This window comes from Molothrus aeneus, chromosome 7 (genome assembly GCF_037042795.1).
Source record: "Molothrus aeneus isolate 106 chromosome 7, BPBGC_Maene_1.0, whole genome shotgun sequence".
NCBI lineage: Eukaryota > Metazoa > Chordata > Aves > Passeriformes > Icteridae > Molothrus > Molothrus aeneus.
Window position 1 is genome coordinate 19577155 of NC_089652.1, and position 18841 is coordinate 19595995.

Consider the following 18841-nt stretch of genomic DNA (forward strand, 5'->3'; position numbering starts at 1 on the left):
GCTGTAAGCAAAGGCTTTGATGGCAGAGACTTACTCTTTGTATAGTTCCCAACAGATTTTAGTGATAGAGACTGTAGTAGTCAACATGTCTTTTTCTTTTGCAGCTGGTATGAATGTGGCTCTCCATTTTCCACTTTTTAAGTACTGCTCTTCTGCAATGTTTTTTCAGGAGGTGTGGCAAGAAAAAGACTCTAACAAGGCATAAAAGGGAGGAGGCTGTCTTCAGTATTTTTCTTTTTTATCTAGAGACAATATAGGCAAAAAGTCACTTTGAGCATTTTAGTGGTAATTAAATACTCATAGTCTGCATGCAGTATCAATCAATATCAAAACTTTTGTTCTGTTTTTAAGGTATTTATTTATTTCTGCTTTTATTTTAATAATTCTCCTTTCATTTTCAGTTTCCCTCACCAAGAGATATTTTTCATCTTACAGCCTAAGTATGTAAGCATATCTATACATAAGCAAGTTATTTTCAAACATATTTGAAGCATTTAGCCTAACAAGAGAATGAAAGCATGCTAATAAAATAGTACAGCTACAGTTTTAACATACAAAATATTTGACTTAACATTTGATGGTACAAACATGAACATTTAACTAGATCAAGAATACTTTTAAAAACATTATTTCTTAAAGATTTAATTTGATTTGCTACATTGGTGCCAATGAAAATGTATTTGACAAATATTCAAAAATTCAAAAATTATTTTGAATTTGCTGTTATGCGCCAGTTACTTCTTATTGTACAGTACAATTTGCATAATTATCTTCCACCTACCTGATTTTCATGTTGGTAACTGTAATTAGCAATGCAAAACTCTTTTTAAAATACAGTAATTTCATTTTTAAGGAGTAGAAACTCATGTTTTTAAGGAAGGTGCAATAAATAACAGATGCATTAATCTCACCTAGCACATTTTGAGATCTTTTCCAATAATTTTAAGTGGAATAACTCTGCTGGAAACATAATCAGGTAGTTAAAGCATGTTGCTGTATGTGGTACACCATATTAGCAAATGACAGAGTTTTGGTAGAAAAAGTCATGTTCTATACAGTTCTAAAGTTGTGATCCTTTTCATGCTGGGAACAGATTTTCAGAGAGGTGATTATTTATAGTGTTGTAAAGAGTCACGCATTTATCTTACAACCACTGTCAATATAACTCTAAACTTGCATAAATGTTAGAATTAGTTCTTTTGACCTATTTTTAAACTGCTTGTAATACACATTAGCCTCTGAGCTCAGAGCAGTAATTGTGCTTGTAAACTAGCTCTCAGAGCCTTTAGTGATCCTGACCAGCCTCAGCTGACACCCCCACCCCGGCACCATTTCAGCTCAGCCTGAGGCCATCCACCTTGCCCATAGTGGTGTGAGGGCAGGTGGGTCACTGGCTCTGCCACAGCCTTGTCTGGGTATGCTGGTGTCCCATACTGTCCTGTCCTATATTGGTGCCTGATAGCCTGGGCTAGGGGCTGCTCCCAGCCCATGTCCCTTGCTGTGGGTGGTGGAATTAGAAGCCCAGCTCTGCTGTCCCATTTGGAACTCCCAATTCTCCCTGCCCTGGGGATGCAGCTGTTCTGCTGTTCCTGACAGAATTGGTGCCATTATTTACAGGTCATCATGAGTGCTGGTAGGCATCTCCATGTCAGTGGGTATCTACAGCTCTTCACAAACCCCTCAGAGAGCCCTCAGTGAAATATCAGCCCTATTTAGCAACATTTGCTTGTGGTGAAATGCTGTGCTAGTGGAGACAGAGGTAGGTCTTCACACTCATAAACTAGTAAACCTCTACCTCATTCAGAGCTTTTAAAAAAGGTATGTGTAAGTATATGTTTAAAGGCTGAGAGAGTTGAGGTTGTTCAGTCTGGAGAACAGCAGGCTCAAGGGAGACCTCATGGTGGCCTTCCAGTACTTGAGAGGGCCTATGAGGAAAATGGGCGTAGACTTTTTAGCAGGGCTTGTTGGAATGGGCCAAGGGGTAATGGTTTTAGACTAAAAGAGGTTAGATTAGCTATAAGGAAGATGTTCTTTGCAATGAGGATGATAAAACACTGGGCCAGATTGTTCAGAGAGGTGGTAGAGGTATCATGCCTGGAGACATTCAAAGGAGGTTGGATGGAGTTCTGAACAACCTGATCTGGTTGAAGGTATCCCTTTGCACTGCAGGGGGGTTGGACTAGGGGACTTTTAAAGGTCCTTTCCAATGCAAACTATTGTATGATTTCTAAATGAAAACTTGTAGAATGTAAACGCATTTTTGTGGAGTTGTGTTAGGGTGAAATCTTATCTATTAATTTTTGTGGTGTTCAAATAACTCTTTCCTTTTGGTGCACCTGTAGCACAGTCGTTTTTTCTGTGTAGGCACGCATTAGCTGAGGCAGTCTGCAGTATGGTTTGGTGAGCTAAGAGCTTAAAGACATGCAATTATTACTGAATGTAATTGCGCAGGTATAACTGATGGCAGTAGGCAGTGTTTAATCATCTTTATACTTAAATATGTGTAGCACCAAGCCTGCTGAATTATTCTTTTTAGCAGAAGGTGGTTAAGAAGGCGCTTTAAGATACGTGGGTGCTAAAATGACGCTCGGTGGGAGCTGAATTGCGGTGGAGCTGCCGAGCGAGGCGAGTAGGCGGCCCCGCGGTGGGGACCGGCCGCGCTGCCGGGACGCGCGGGCTGTGCCGGCCGTGCCCCGGTGGCTGCGGCTGTTCAGAGGCAGCGTTTGATTGATTGCCAGCTGCTGCTGGCAGTACGGAGGGCTGAAAGTGCTGCGGCGTCTCTGCGTCCAGCCAGCCTCCTGAACTCGGAAGGCTGAAGTCCAATTAAGCTGAGAGGAATGTTTTTCCAGGAGTGGAGACAATAAATGGCTAGTGGCTTTCTGAAGGACAGACCTGGTTCCTATTGCAGATGACTTAGAAAGTTGCTTAAGCATCTGAGATAGCCATAAAATACTGTGCAGGAGTGAGGGAGTATAGTCTGCAGCGTGAAGCTGAGAGAAAGAGGCTGGGTTTTTTAATGCTTAAGTATTCACAAGAGCTTTGTGACACCTTCAGTGCAGTATAACATGTTTTTGTAGTGAAGACATGGTTTAGGAACCGTGCAAGGACAAAATCATAATAGCTGATGTCTTTGAGGGAGAATAATGAAAACTCTGTTTTGCAGTATTTTGCAAACATGTGCATAGCTTGCCTATTTCTCTGTTAGATTTAGTGGTACTCCCCCAATCAAATTCGACTTGTCTGTGATAGCACTGGTGCTTCTGAAATAAATGAACCAAGAGACATAGAAAGTGAACTTATTTTTTGATGTATAATTGGTCATTTTACATGTGTTGTGTATTCTACTTCCACAAAAAATTACTTCTCTTGGTGTTAGGTTGAAATTCAATGTATAGAAGTGTTTATTTATACTGTAGTTTCTAAATAATCACTAATACTCGAATCTAATACCATGCTTGCTCTTTGGAATGATTGTAAAAAGGATTATGTGGAAATACAGAAAATAGATGTCCATTTCTGAAGTAGTTTACACAAAGCTTTAATGTCAGAACATCCTTCTACTCTAGTTTTGCTATTATCATATATTAACTGTAACAATTATAGAGGTGGGACTAGATTCTCTAATTTTTTTAAGCTTGCAGGATTCTTAACTTGTTAAATGCTTGTGTGTAGTGCTACAAAACATCTGACTTCTTAGAGACTCCTAAGAAAACAGGTAATTTTATACATAATGCAAGTTTTCAGATGATTTATTTTTGTCTTAAGAATATTTTTGAACAACTGAATCTTTTCAAATGTTTTTCAGAAGGCTCCTGGAGGTCTGGAGTAAAATTTCAATATGCCATTTCAGTTTTTAAAAAGTCAGGTTGAAAAAACCCAAACAAATCAGTTACAAGATACTTCCACGGGGTGTCAGCCTTGATTCACGTTTGAAGGTTGAGTAGTTTCTGGCTGCACAAGGTGGCTGATAGAGCAAGGCTATTAATATCAGTGCTACAGCTAACAGCTTTTTTTTAAACTTCAGGAAATTTATGTAATGTAGGAGTCACTGTGCTATCACTGTAGCCACTTTGGTTCAAAACGAGACTAAAACATGGTCTATTTTTATAGTTGTCTTTTGAATGGTCTACTTGGGCATTGTGTACTATCTATGGATTCGAAGTATCAGGAGGGGAATAGCTGATTTATCCTCCTACCTGGTCTGTAATGTGGCATGGGCTGCCGGAGGGGTCCTTGAAGTAGAGATGAAGGGAGACAGGGAAAAGATCTCTTGTATGAAAGTGTCACCTATTGCAATGGCAGAGAGAGTGTGTTAGGTAACCTAGGCTGCTTAGTATTTGTTGCCCTTTGCATGTACTTTTCCTTTTTATAAGAACTTAGACCTTTTTATTGTTATTATAATGTGACAGATCTTCAGCCTTCTTTTCTGAAAACCTCTTGAAAATCTTCGGTTTTTCTGTACTGTGGAAAGTAAAGTGGATTTTTGAACAATAGATTTCTATATTCTCTTCACAAAGGTGTTTTTTACTGAGCTTTGGATACTGCATACACAATAAATGTCTAAGGCTATATTGCATTTCCTTATGTTAACTGTATCTTCACCTGATGGACAGGGAAATAAAAACATTACTTACAGAGCATCAAATAGTAAATTAGTTTTGCTGCACTCTATTTGTGACTATTAATATTCTGTAATGTTTTAGTGGTTAAAATGAGTTCTGTTTTGGATCATCTCAGAGTATGAAGACCTTCAGAAAAGAGTAACCAAATTAAAAGGAGTGTGTAAAAATATAATTCTAGTTAAATGAAAATCATTTAAGAAGCTATCTAAAGTGAGCAGATTACAAGCTTCATCTTTTCTGTCTTTTTCTGGATCCAAAGGTAGCCTAACAGTCTGCTCCTTCTCTACTTCTTTTAATTAACTGCATTCATTGCTCACATTTTCAGGAAATCTTCTTTGCCTGATAAAAGTTTTCAAGAATGAGGTGGTAGGGCTGATGAAGATATCATAACTGGGAAGGAATGTTCCTTCTGGTTAAAGTTAAACAACTTCTTAGTTTTGTATTTCTTAAATTCTTGAGATGATATGTTGAGCTGAGAACTTCAAATACATGCTAGCTGCATATGAGAACATTGAAAGGCCTCGTGCCTGTGAGCAGGATCCTAAAGCATCTTCATTACATTTTTTCTGTTCTAGGCAGTTTTTTATGTGCATATGGGAACTCAGTTTAATTTACAGATTAGTGACTTTTTTTTGTGGAGCATCTTTAATTATTTCACAGTGGTTTGTAGATGTTAGAGATGCTGGGAGCACTGTGGGACAGAACTGCTCAAAGTGTGGTTCAAAACTCGCTTCCATGAGTTATGCAATGACAACTACCACATGCCTGTAGAGGTTGCTGAGTCCTGGGATGATGGTTCTAAGCTGTAACTAGGAACTGAGAGATGATGGACGATGCAGTAAGGTTAGCAAACAGCAGTACTTTTTTTTCCTGCATGCTCATGGGGCCTGACCTAGACAAAGCAGCAACCACTCACACAAACAACCTGCCTGTTACTTGTGCTGTGGTGCAAAACAGTGGATATTAGATCTTTTTGCTTCCTTGGCTTGAGAACCTCTTGAGAACTCTATCCTGGAGTTGAACTTCTTACCCCACTCTAAATATATGCCGCTCTAGTGGAAGGATTTTAAAATTATTTGAGGGGGGAAAAAAGTGATGTTGCCTCAAATGTAAATGCTTGCTTCTTGTTCTAATCATTGTGTATTATGAAGCATGCTGTGCATAGTTCAGAGTTACTCTGTCAAATACAAGCAGGAGGAATTTGCAGTTTACAAGGATTTTGAAGTAGCATTCTTTGAGTATTGTGTTTTTTGCTATAGTCTTCGCTGTGTCAAGTATTTGGTCCATCTCAGCCCTGTTGGTAACAGTTACTATCAAGAAGAAGATAAAGTCAAGAAGGAAGAAGTCCTTTGTCAAAGAATGTGATTTTAAGTATACTGAATGCATTACTATTTTATTTGCTTTTAGAAGTCATTCATGGCATAGCCCTTCCTGAGTAGACCATCACAGCTGATGTCTGTTTCCCAGGTCTGTTAAATGTCACCTCAGAGATGAGGAAAAAATTCACCTCCTCCCCTTAAACCCTTTTAGCCAGGGACAGCCCAAGTAAAGATCACTTCAAAGGCAAAGCATGGCTGTTTTTTTTTTCCTAAACATGGCATTGCAGTGGCAGTAGATGGTAGTTCTAATTTTACTGCCCCAATTAAATGTTATGACTATGCCTAGTTCTCTTCATATTTGTGCATATTAGGAACATCTCCTGTAAAGATGCTGGAATTGCAGTAGCTTCAAATTGGGACTGCAGAAATCGGATCATTCCCCATAACACAATACAAACTCCAATGGAGAGAGGCATGTGACTCCACACCCCTTATCTTCAGCTGCAACTCCTTTCAGGACTGCTTAGATAAGATTAAAAGAACCAGGCTCCCTTCCAACCATTTCCCACTTTTCACCTGAAGAAATTTGCTGAGAAAAAGAGCAGACTCTAGCTGCAGAATTTGAGTCTGCTTCTAACATGTGCACAAATGCAAATTCAAAGAAAACAGGGCTCCTTTTGGCAAATGTGTGTGTGCAACAACTCTTTTTTGATGTTCCATTTGACTTGATAGAAAAGATTCTGTTGACTCCTTTGTATCATTTATCCTCTATGGAAAATTGTGTAAATCAAATACTAAAAGAGCTGCAACCTAAAATCTGAGAGGTTTCTTGTTGTTGAATTTAGTTTTGGCTTATTTAAACTGACTGTTAGTTTAAACTGACTTAAGTTGCAAACTTAAGTAGTCTGAAAATGTAAATTATGTTCACTGGAAAACTTTACCTCTGATCCTCCTCACTAGTGGTTATTATTTTGGTTTAAGAAAACAAGTGACAGGAGTTATGATCTCTGCTTTGTTTTGCAGATAGGGGAATGAAGACATAAAGATCAAAATGGACATCAAGATCAAACCGGCAAAACTAAGAGGGGATATTTTATTATCTTCTAGGGTAAACCCACTAAACCAATATTTAGTGTATTCAAATTGCTTATATGATTAGACTCCTAGGTGGTAAGTTTTAATGAAAAAAAATATTTGAAATATCCTTATGTCGTCTATGTTTAGAAATAATGAAACATGAGCAGGGATGATAGATTCTTTAGCATTGTTTTGGGAATGTGACCCATGAGAAGCTACCTTTTGCTACGGAGGGAAAAAAAGGGCACCTCCTGCAGCATATGATTGAGGGTATGGAGTGCAATTGTGTCCCTGTGGAAATCAGTCATTTCTGACATGTTTTTATTTTTTATTTCTTTATTCTTTTATTCTAGCCCTTAGCTGGATCCCAGCGAGAATGATATTTTGCATAGCTTTCTTCTAATATAACCTTATACTGTTAAAACCTAAAGGTCAAACAAAAATGGAAAACTGCCCACCAATCCCTAGTCTTTCACTGTGTTTAACTCAGGATGAGTGTGAGATAATGACAGGTGTCTTTAAAGTACCTTTTGTCCCTTCCTAATCCTGGTTAATGGGGATTTAAGCATCACAGGCATAGTAAGTAGTCAATGAAATGTTCTATCTCATACATAGTTTCCAGGGATCCCTGTGAAGTAGGAAAGTATGGAGGTTGTGGTGTTGTAACTTCACCTCTTTCTGGTATTCTGATTGTGTGCTGCAGTAAGATTTGCTCTGCTGATCTTAAACTATATTCATTTTGTATGGTTTTTCTTATACCGGTGAGTTAGTTCAAATCAGCAGTTTCATAGTCATGAATCTGACCTTGTATCTCCTAGTGCAACTTGATCAATACATCAGTTCACATACAAAGCAATTGTTTTGCTGTAAGAGGAGTAGTAAGGACTTCTGCATATATTGATTATATTGGTTTTGGCTTGCATTCCTCTTTGCTCTGTCTTGTAACTTAATCTGCAATGAAATATTAGGAAGACCAAAATATATTGGGAATGAAGGAAAAGGAAAGAGCAATGTAGAATATGTGATCCATACTGGAATAAGCGCAAGTACAGCAACAGAAATAATGGGAAGACCATGATATCCTTTAAGACAACAGTAAATGGTTATTGGTGCTGTAGCTCTGAGAGCAAAATTTGGGTTTAATATTCTCTTTTATTAAAAATACTTTGGTGCAGAAATGGAAGAGTGCTGACACTAACATGACATATTATCTGAATCTCTGCTGACTGTTGTCAGTGCTTCAATATTTGAAGCAGTTGTAGTCTGATGACATGGAAAAGTTGAATGACAGTAAAACATGAGAAGAGTTTCACATATTTTGCATATGTTCTGTAAGTTTCATTGAAGCTCACTTACCTCACTTGATTTAAAATATTAAAAAGCTAATCTAAAGGTAATGTATTGCCACACTCACAAGACTTGTCAAATCCCAGGAAAAATGGAATCCACAGTGACTCTGGGCAATGAGGTGCATAAAGGAACAGATATGACTAAATCATCCTGCAAGAATGGTGTGGGATGCCTGTGTTGATTACAGATGGCTTAAATCTTTGTCTTGAATTTTCACTACATTTCTTTGCTGGATATAAAGAGAGCGAGATATACTTCTACTGGAAAAGGTAAAGATGGATCAGCAGACGTTCTATTCGCTAGTCTTTATTTCAGTATTTCTTAATATCACTGGCTGCCTGTTGGATGATGACAGATTTTTAACAACTTTTTTTTAAAAAACTTTACCATTCATATGTATGTGCCTTTGCACTTCAGGCTGAATCATTTCATTACATTCAAAAGGTATCAAACCTTGAACACCACTCAAACAATAGCTAATAAAAATTCAGGGGACTGATTATTTGAAAGGTTGACTGGAAGAACTGATTTTTGACTACAGTGAGTTCCTACTTATATCTAGGAAAACTATAAACCTAATTTCTAAAGTCAGGCATAAGTTTTTGTCATCTTTTATTAAAAAATGCTCTCTTTTGTTCCTGTAGTAGATCCAGGCATCTTGTGTTTCATTTGAATAATGGCTATGGGTAGCTATTCACTATCTTCTGATGAATCTTAACTGAAACTATTGAACTTTGGACTTTTGCCTCCAAAGTCTAATGGAGCCTGAATTTAACCTAATGTCTATTTTATTTTTTTAAATTTAGAAGGAAGGTTTTTAACTGTGACCTGTGGAAATAATTGGAATGTTTGTGTTTTGAAGACATTCTTATAGATATGTATTTGATTACCCATCGGTTTTTCAAAGGAAGATGGCAATAATAATATATCAGGACTGCTGGCTTCCTACTCCGCTTTTTTCGTCATGCAATTATTAACTGGGTATCCAGCTTCATAAATCAAAGGTCCAAGGTTTGAGACTTGTCCTTTTAATTATTTCTGGAGTTTTGACTACAACACTACAACATGAATAAAACATTACTTTCAGGTCAATATGAGGCTCAAGCTAATGGTCTTCAAATTAATGAAACAACTTCTTCTACTGTACCTAATCAGCCACAGAGGATTATGGGGACCGAGGGCATTTTCATTAGTATTTCTTAAAGTGTCTGACACAAAGTGACATAGCTTCAGTTTTTCTAGAAGGCTAAGTATTAAAGTTGCTCTTAAGGAACAGAGAAGTTTTAGTACTAGGGGATCTGGTATGTAACATCCTATTTCCTTTTAATAGCTTCTGGCTCTGGCTTACAATGACACTTTAGCACAATTATTTATCTTAAAGAAAAAAAAACCCTAAAAAATAAACAACCCCTCCAAAGCATTTTAAGACACTGGTCATTACAATGGGTATATTGCTTAGCAGCTTCTCATACATATTTTTAGAACTTACAAACTACTGTTCCAGTGAGAACTTAGGCAAAAGGAGTCAAGAATGTGTTTCAGTTTCTTGAATATGCTCTTCAGCTTACTGTGCAGCTGTACTTGAAACTCAAGTGTTGCATATCTGAAATTTCTTGAAGTTCCTTTTCTTACTAGAAAAGTAACTTCCCTGTGGCTTTTGAGTTCTCATCCTTCATAATGCTGATCACCATGTATTCAAATAAAGCAACAGGAGGTAGCCTTTACTGTGCCGAGGTCTTTAGACGAATCCTAATTAGGAAAAATCTTAAATTTTGAAACTGGATTATACAATAATGACTTCTGAATGCAAAAAATTATGCTGAAAGGAAGGAGGAATTCAATTAGCTATCTTGCAAAATACAAATCACGCCATCAAGCTATTTTTGATGGCAAACTTCTACCTCAAAATTTTGTATTCTGTGAAGTAACTATAAAAATACCATTATGTACTCTTTTCATGGTAGCTCAGGTGGATGTAGCTTCTCCAGGCTTGTACCCTGCTCCTCCTGCCCAGTACAAGCTGCTGAGACTCTGGCAGAGCAGTGCAGCGCAGTGAGGCTCTGGTGTCCCTGCTGCTGTTTGCTGCTCTGTGGTGCATTTGGGGGCTGTGCTGTGAAGTGGGCACAGCCATCAGTGCTCCCCTAAGGATCTGCTGACTGAGGGGACAAAAGGGACTGGCAGTGGCTGTGCTACAGCTCTGAGGGAAAGTGGATAAGGGGGAAGGGTAGACTAGTCAAGCCAGTTGCCCTGCTTACCAAAGTTTGTGCTCACTGAACTGTCCTATATCTCATTCCTGTGAACAAGTCCCCCAAGGAGGAGAGAGGTTAGGTTTTTTTAATTATTGTAATCCTTTTGACCTCATGCATTCATGAGTTTGGTCTCTTCTTGTCAAAGTAGTTTTGCAGGTTGACTGAATCAGGTGCTATTTTCAAACCAAATATTTTGGGTATTGTTCCTTAGCAATCAGTTAAGAATTGCTACAGTGTGACTTATTTTGGGCTATGATTTTCTTCATGTTTTTCCATTTAATTTAACATAAAAATATATTTATATTACAAATATCTCTGTATACAAATCAGTGGTTTTCATTCACAGGGTGTTGTGGGGTAGCTATACTTTCACCATACACTCAGTGACTTTGTTCTTAGATGGAGTTTAATAGGCCTATTGATATCTAGTTCTCTTTTTCAGTAAGTGTGGAGGCTTGTTTAGAAAATTCAGAGTTAGGCTATGTTTTCAACTTTTTTTAATAAGTAAGCAGTGGTGTTCTGAAATACATATCCAAACTGTGAGAATCTGTCAACTGCAATCCCTGTACTGCTACACCGTGTTCTCATTTGTTTACTGTTATTACCCTGGGTTTGGCCTGGAATTCTAATTAATACTACAGATGTCTTATTATTTATCATTTCTTGGGTCTTTTGACTGACTGCTTTTGTGATCTCTCAAGCATTTCATCCTAGCTGTTGGAGGAATGATACCTAACCATTTTTAGTATGCGTCCCACTTACAAAGATGTTTGTCCTGAACAGACCTAATATCTGTTATTAATAGGAAAGTAAACCAATGAAAAGAGTAAGGGAGATTCAGAGTTATTCCAGCCTATCCTATTTTCCTTGTGAATTCCCTATAAAGTTTTTATATCATAAGTCATTTACAAATGCTTCTCTACCTCCCATTCCTTTTCAAGTACAAATCCCATTTGTTGCTTCCTTGCAGGGCAGAATGGTACTGAAGGGCCAGTGGACTGGAGCAAAAATGAGGACCTTTGTTCTTTAGAGACAGAGAAACTTCCAAAGAAATCTGTTTGCAGTAAGGCAAGTACCAAGATCTTTGGCAGTTAGAGATGCAGCTGAAGTAGAGCATACTTGCCCTTACTTGGTGACCGTGTCTCCAGGATGGGGCACAAGGACTTCCAGGGTGGACCAGACAGTGCTGACCAAAGGACAACTGGAAAGAATAACTGCAATCTGTTTAATCTTTCTCCACTTTCTTCTTCCTTCCAGGTGAATTAAAAAAAACTCTCTCATCTCTACATAGTTACTGTTAAACTCCCCCACAGGCCCATTTCTGCAGATGACATGTACCTGGGGTGTTTTGGAAGCTCCTTTACTGACTGTCTTTCTACTAGTCTCACTTGTTCAGTGGCAATTACCAAAAAAGTTTGCATGTTCCTGCTTCTTGTTCCAGAATGCAGTAATATAATGCCAGGTTGAAAGAGAAGTTGTAATATGTCACTAACCAGAAGACCTTGAGGAAACTTTTGGCCACAGTGCCAGCTGCATTGTGCAATTCTGACTCTGTGATTTCTGTTCTGGACCAATTCACATCTCCTCAGCTTAATGTTTCTCATATTTATGTGGTCTGGAGACCCAATTTTGATCTAGTCTTCTGGAAATCTGTGCTTTAGTTACAAATATGCATTAGAGTTTTGGGTATTATATCAACTAAGGCTCTCTTTTTCTTAGTTTGAGATTAGGTGGACTTTTTTTTTTTGTCTTTAAATCCTTGGAAGAAAATACTTCCCTGGCAAATAATTTCCATTGTTTTAGTTACTGTGAAATGTGATGTGGCTTATATGAGACACTTGATGAAGTTTGGGCTATTGTCTGTTTTGGTTTTTTCATGTGTTGTAGAGTTGAAATTAATAGTCGTCCTTTGTACAAGATGCATGTTCCCTAAAACATGACCTTTTAAGGAAATTTCTGCTCACAACACATGTATTTGGAAAAAATAAGTGGTGAAGTCCAAATGCACATTGCTACTGTGGATCCCCATGAAAACAGCTTAATCTGCTCTCCCTGAAGTCTGATGTCTTTGATGCAAACTGAAGTGGGCCTTAGGTGAAGGAAATGTCTCAAAAATAGTATCTCAGAAGAGCCCATCCTGCCATTAACAGCCTGTTAAGAAAGGAAGCCTCTAACACACTCAAACACACACACACACACATTGTTGCTTGCTATAAAACTAAGGTTCAGTTAAAGAAATGGGACACTTTAGATGGTAGAATAGCAAAGATGGATGAAATCTGAAGAGTTAATTGCTGCTGTTGGGTACTTATATTATTACCCAGGTAGAGAGACAGAGTTTAGTTTAGATTTGTATGACTTGTCATTACCAGTGTTCTCCCAAAAAATGAGCATGGCTTTAGTATGTTTAAAATGTAGCCTTGCTTTAGCATGATTGCCCAAAAATAGCAAAAAAAGCTTGTCATGATAAAGGCATAGGATTTAATGATTAAACTTTAAATGTGAAATTGGAAACACAGCTTGTAACTTTAAATGTTTTCTATGTGGAAACACCTGGGTTTATCTGAGGACAGATTGACCACAAGATTACTGAATGCCAATGGCAATTACAGCCTTATTGGATAATGCACTGGGCAGATCCTTAGCCTCTCTGAACTGTCCTAGCTCTAATAAATTCAGAAGAGACAAATTTATAGATCTGACCCACATTTTCCTATAGTGAATATATATATATATACATTTTTTTACTTTCCTTAACCATCAACTTTCTATCTTTATCTAGTCATACATCAACCCTAATGTTTCTATCTGTCTGTGAAGAACTGCATGAGTTTGGACACTAATTTAGACTGAACCTTGGTGAAAATGAAGCCTTTTAATTTTTAACTTCCTTGCTTAGCAGATATCCTTAATAAGTAAGCAGTGTCGTTGTTAGTTCTAAATTACACCTTGAACTGCTTTTCTGAGTGCTTGCTTACACTAAAAACCAGGCAAGCAAAGACATCCCAAACTGTATTTTGAATCAGAAGTAAAGTTCAGTGAGCAGCAGCATTGTCTATGTTTTCTCCCTCTAAGTTCTAACAGATGTAGTCTGCATCTTCTTAAACATGCATAATCAACTAAAAATCTCTAGGTCTAGTTCAATAAGAAATCATGAGCTGCCAGCAGAAGCAGTCAACAGAAAGATGAGAGAAAGAGATGTGTTGTGCCCATATAAGCAATTTTGGGTGTAGTTTTGGGAAAGCCTTGAGGAGTTTTTATTCTGATCTTGAAGTCTCTAGTCTCTAAGAGATCCCATTTAATGGTGTCCAGCAGGACAGGGTCCCTTTAGTTGGATGATGAGGTGCCATGGTAAAGTGAGAGGTGAAAATTTTAGATGAAGTAGCAGAGGATAGCATTATCCTGTGCTGGCCCCTTTGTTATTATTATTCAGCAGTAAAGTATCTGGGCTTAGCAGTTTATATGTCTCTAAATGAAAATTCTGTCTTGTGAGTGCAAAGAATAACGGCTGGGAAGGGCATGATCCACCATCTCAGCTCACTGTCAACAGCATCGCCACCATTCCTGTTGGAGACTCCTTCTAGCCTCTCACCTATGGCAAATACAGATATGTAGAAATGGTGATGGTGAATGGGGTTGGAGCACTTCTGGCTGCCAGCTCTGAGGGAGTGAAACAGGTGGGTGCCTCCCAAAGCTTGCATCCAGGTCACTTCAAGCATACAGTGACAGAATAATACACATAGCTCCCAGCCTGGGGGTGCAGCTCCCAAGCACTGTTTGCCCTCTCTGCGTGTTGCTGGGGTGTGAACCGCTTTAAACAATTCCTCTTCTAATTAAGTACGGTCAGTCTGTGATGGCTTTGCAAGCACCCATCTGTAGAGAGCAGATCTGCTTGCTTCCCTCCGAGGATCCCTTAGTTCCCTCCCCATCGGCCTTGCTGGGAGATTAAAGCAGCAGCGGCCCCATACACAAACGCAGCTGGTTCCGTTTGGTCAGCCTGAGCCTTGCTGTGAAACCACGACAAGAATTCCAGTAAGTTGGCAACACTGAAACACAAAGAAAACAACAATAGGAAAAGACCTTCCGTGCAGAAAGGAATGTTTCAGGCACTATTCCCCTACAGTGAAAGGAGAGAGGGTGGGAGGGAGGAGGGAGATTTGAAGAGGGCATGTTTCCCCCTCCCCCGGCTGCTCTGGATCTTGTGATGGAGAGATCTTATCCTCTCTTTGTGATTCAGAGGTGCCAGGAAGCTAATTGAATATTCTGATCTGCCCCCAGTGTTTCTTGTGGCTTGACCCCGGTGCTGTGTCGTACCACTACACCAAACAGCCCTGAACCTGCATAAATCACAACCTTGCAAAAGCCTATGCTCCACATCTTCTCTCCCCACCCCCCCTCTTTACTATCTTGATAGATAGAAAGCCTTTACGAAAAGGTTTAGAGGGATTAGCGTCCTCCAGGACCTGGAGAGAAATCACAGTCTGCTAATAAGCAGCAACATGTTCCCGTGCAACTTCTGCAGGAACAATAGAGGCACCTCTACCCCTTTATTGAACTTGCAATCCATGGCAAAAAGAAGAAGAGTTAAGGTTTGAAGTATTGCTTAAGTTCTTTTGCAGCATCAGAAAACAGCCATTGCAGTATAATGAGTATGGCATGATGGTAATGCAAAAGATAGGTGGTGTTTATAAAGGTGGTGTCATTAAAATTAATCTGACAGAGCATCTTGGAAGACAAATAGACCTATCTTTCTCCCATGATATGTATGCACAGTAGTCACTGTTGACATGCATGTGTATGTGTGAAAATACAGCTTGACATAACTAAATTTCCTACATGAAAGACTATTTTTGACTAATATTAAAAAAAAAGATTTATCATTTTATATATGATGCTTCTGATCCTGCAAGCAAAGCCTCCAAAATGTTTGTCCTTTTTACCAAGGCTGCATCCCAGCCTGAAGTTAGTCTTTATCTTTTCCCTGTGATCCTACATACTGCTCTTCCCTTGTTAGTGGATATATGGTTCCTGAAATGGCAGCAGTAAAACACAAGGAGATATTTCTTTGTGTATTGCACACACTGTTGTAGAGTTAGAACTAAAGGAGCATGTCTCCAGCTGATATATTGAGAATTCACAGCCAAAGCACTTTACCAAACTGATTTTATCTGCTAAGAAAGTGCAAAAGTAAGTTTCATCCCTACATTTTCCTTTCATAGTATTTCTGTGAGGACTACTAAGTTCTAAGGTTTACCTCTGCATTGGTGAGTATATGTTGGATTTTTTTCAGAGTTATCAAAAATACTTTTTCTTATTTGGAGTGTGCCTTTGGGACACTAAAACCGTGACATACTTCACTTGCCACCTGCAATTCCCAGAACTACTCCAAACAGATAAGCACATTAAATACAGCCCCAATGGACTCTGATACGAAGTCAGCAAAGTGCAGGGTCTTGGAAGCATCTCGGCTATCCTGCAAAGTGTGGAAGGAGGGGCAGAGGCAGCCTGTGGCTGCAGGGCCTGGAGCAGTGCCTGATTCCCTCATGCTGGTTCCGGGGCCGCCGGGTATAAAGAGCTTTATGCAATGTCTGGAGGGTGGGAGTTTATAGAAAACGCGATGTCTCAACAGGCGAACACGCCTTTCTTCTGCAACTAGCAGGATAAGAAAAAGACACCAAGCTCCTTGTGCTGCTGCTGTGCAGATCAGCACCCCGGAGTCCAGGAGCCAGCTTCTGAGGAAGCTGGAGCATCCCAGCCCAGATGGGACCTCACCATCGGATGGATGGAAGAGCAGCAGCTGCTTGCAAACTGCTCATATTATTCACTGCATGCATGATGCAGGGCAGTTGCCAAGGTAAGCACTGTGCTCCAGCCTCTCCGGAATGGGAATTGCACGGCAAGGAGCATATCCCTACTCCAGGGACTTTTATTAGAAAAAGCCCAAAGTGTCTGAAAGTAGAGGGTTAACGGGCGCTGATTCAAGGAGTTCTTTCTAATAGCTAGGGGAGACAGCTGGCTCTTTCCAGGAGTCACTTGATGGAGTCGGTTTCTGTTGTGGAAAAGTAAGTAGCGCCTTAAAAGCACTGCAAACACCACCGATTCTTTAGCTTCACTTCATCTTGGTTTTAAATTATCCTAGGATGCTTCCTTTGATTGTTTTTCTGGTTTGTACAAACTTTTAAAAAATTTTCCTAGTTGTGTAAGACAGCAACGCACAAATGTGGCTAAATTTTGAGGGACCTGTCAGACATTGCAACTCCACGGTCTAAACTCATGGTTTTGTGGAAATTCAATCAGGCAGGTTTTTCTGTGAGTGCTGATTACTGGCTGTGAACAAGGCCAAAAAAGAAAAAGAAAAAAATCACCCCAGACTTTCTGCATTTTTCCTTGTGATCTTTGTGCCTTTCTTGCTACTGAAATATGGGTGGTTTTGCAGAGCAGAGTTCACCTGCATTCCAAGAGCGTGTTCGGTGACCACTAAAATTGTACCTGGAGTTGTTTTTGGTGAGGAGTGCACAGGCTGCAGCACTTGCACGTAGACAGGTTGGGCTGGGGGGAAGGGGGTTCTGCATGGACATGCTTGCCTACGTGTGGTATATGCGGTCATTTACAGAAGGCTATAAGAAAGAAACAGATGCTTAGTCTGGAGCACAATAAGCTCCCCTCAGTCGGTCTCAGACGCAGATTTGAAGTTGAGAGAGGGAGAACTTTTTCTCTGGGCTTTACTGTTGCTAGGCGACATGGAGGAGCATGTGACTGGCAGAGCAGGCTGAGTGCCGCTCCTCCGGTGCTAATCTGGCTGCTAGGGATGGAGTAGCCGTGTGCCCAAGTGCTCCCTCCGGCTATGACTGCAGCCCATCTTCCTGCCTTCCCCTTCTTCGCGCTGTTTAATTGCCTTGCATTGAAAAGCAAGCCTGTCTTGTTGGAACAAGAGTGGCTAAAGTGCATTTTCTCTGCCCCGCATAGTGACCTGCAGTTCTGCTGCTTCTGTGGGTTACGTGTGTGTTCAAATTGTTAATCTGCTTTCTTTGCTCAACTCTTAGTTTAAGCTCCTTAGACAGAATCAACTAAGTAATTATACAGCAACTGCTGCTAGCAGCTCCCTCTTATGAACAGGGAAATAAGAGATAGCTAATGTGCTGGAGACCTGCAAAAACTCCAGCCAAGGAGGTCACACTGGGCAGAATTAATCCTATGCATTATTATTTTACATTGGATAAAATGGAACCTGCAGCACAGATCGAAATTTTTTTTTTTGTTCTACAGCTGCTTGATTGTCCAGAACGTACCTGATAAAAAGACATGACAGAACAAGCAGAGAGAGGCTTTGAACTAGTATCCATAAGTCGTAGAAGTACAAAAATTTTTTTACTTTTATGGTGTTCTTTCTCCCATTCTCCCCTCCCCCCTGCTTCCACAGTAGAATAACTGTGGAAAACAAACAGTATAATTTTAGTAATGGCTGACTGATAGTAGCAAAATACCTGGATAGCAATTCTGTCTGCACTGTGATTATGATAATGAAATATTTGGTAACCTTAAGTTACAGTTCCTTGTCTGTTGAGATCATGTCAGACTCTTATTTCCAATAGAAAATTTGGAGAACCATGAAAGCAATCCCAAGCCTTTGAAGGAATATGGTGAAAATCCGTTATCTTGCCTAATCCTCGATATTTCCAAAGGCACTTCACTGATGTCTATTGAGATTTTTGTTGGCAATATCTTAGTGTTCCCAATATAGGATGGATGTTTCTAGAACATCTAGAACATTCCTTTCACCTAAGGACTTGCTCAAATGATACTCTTCCTCGATTTACCTAATTCTGGTTTTACTGAGAGTAACCATAGTGCTCATAAACAGAATAAAAATGCTGTGTTTTGTAATTGCCAGCAGTACAGGGCCTGTTTCTCCAACCTTAATAGGTCTTGTTGTCTGTGGAATAATTGTTGCCAGAAAAAAGTGTAACTGGAATCTAAAAAGTAGTTAAGTGAAGGTAGTGTCAAGCAGGAGCATCACGGGACTATTACTGGTGTTTGTTTTGAGAAATATCAAAGTGCTTCACACTCAGCCATAAACTAGAGACAATGGATGGATGTTAGTGCACTAAATTTGGTTTGTATCCTGCACCTCTGCAGTGATAAATGATCAGCTTGATGCATCCCAGGCAAGTATGACTAAAATTTGTTACCATTATGAGGTCTCTATTAGGCTGAGAATGTGGGC

General features: G+C 39.5%; 1 protein-coding gene across 1 annotated transcript in view; it reads left to right on the forward strand.

Moving 5' to 3' along the window:
* The first annotated feature begins 16377 nt into the window (after window positions 1–16377).
* The window catches only part of LRP2 (LDL receptor related protein 2), a 110872-nt gene continuing 108408 nt past the window's right edge, over window positions 16378–18841 (forward strand). The window contains exon 1 of the mRNA XM_066553177.1: window positions 16378–16471. Within this exon, the coding sequence (XP_066409274.1) occupies window positions 16378–16471 (94 nt within the window). The remainder of the gene's footprint in view (window positions 16472–18841) is intronic.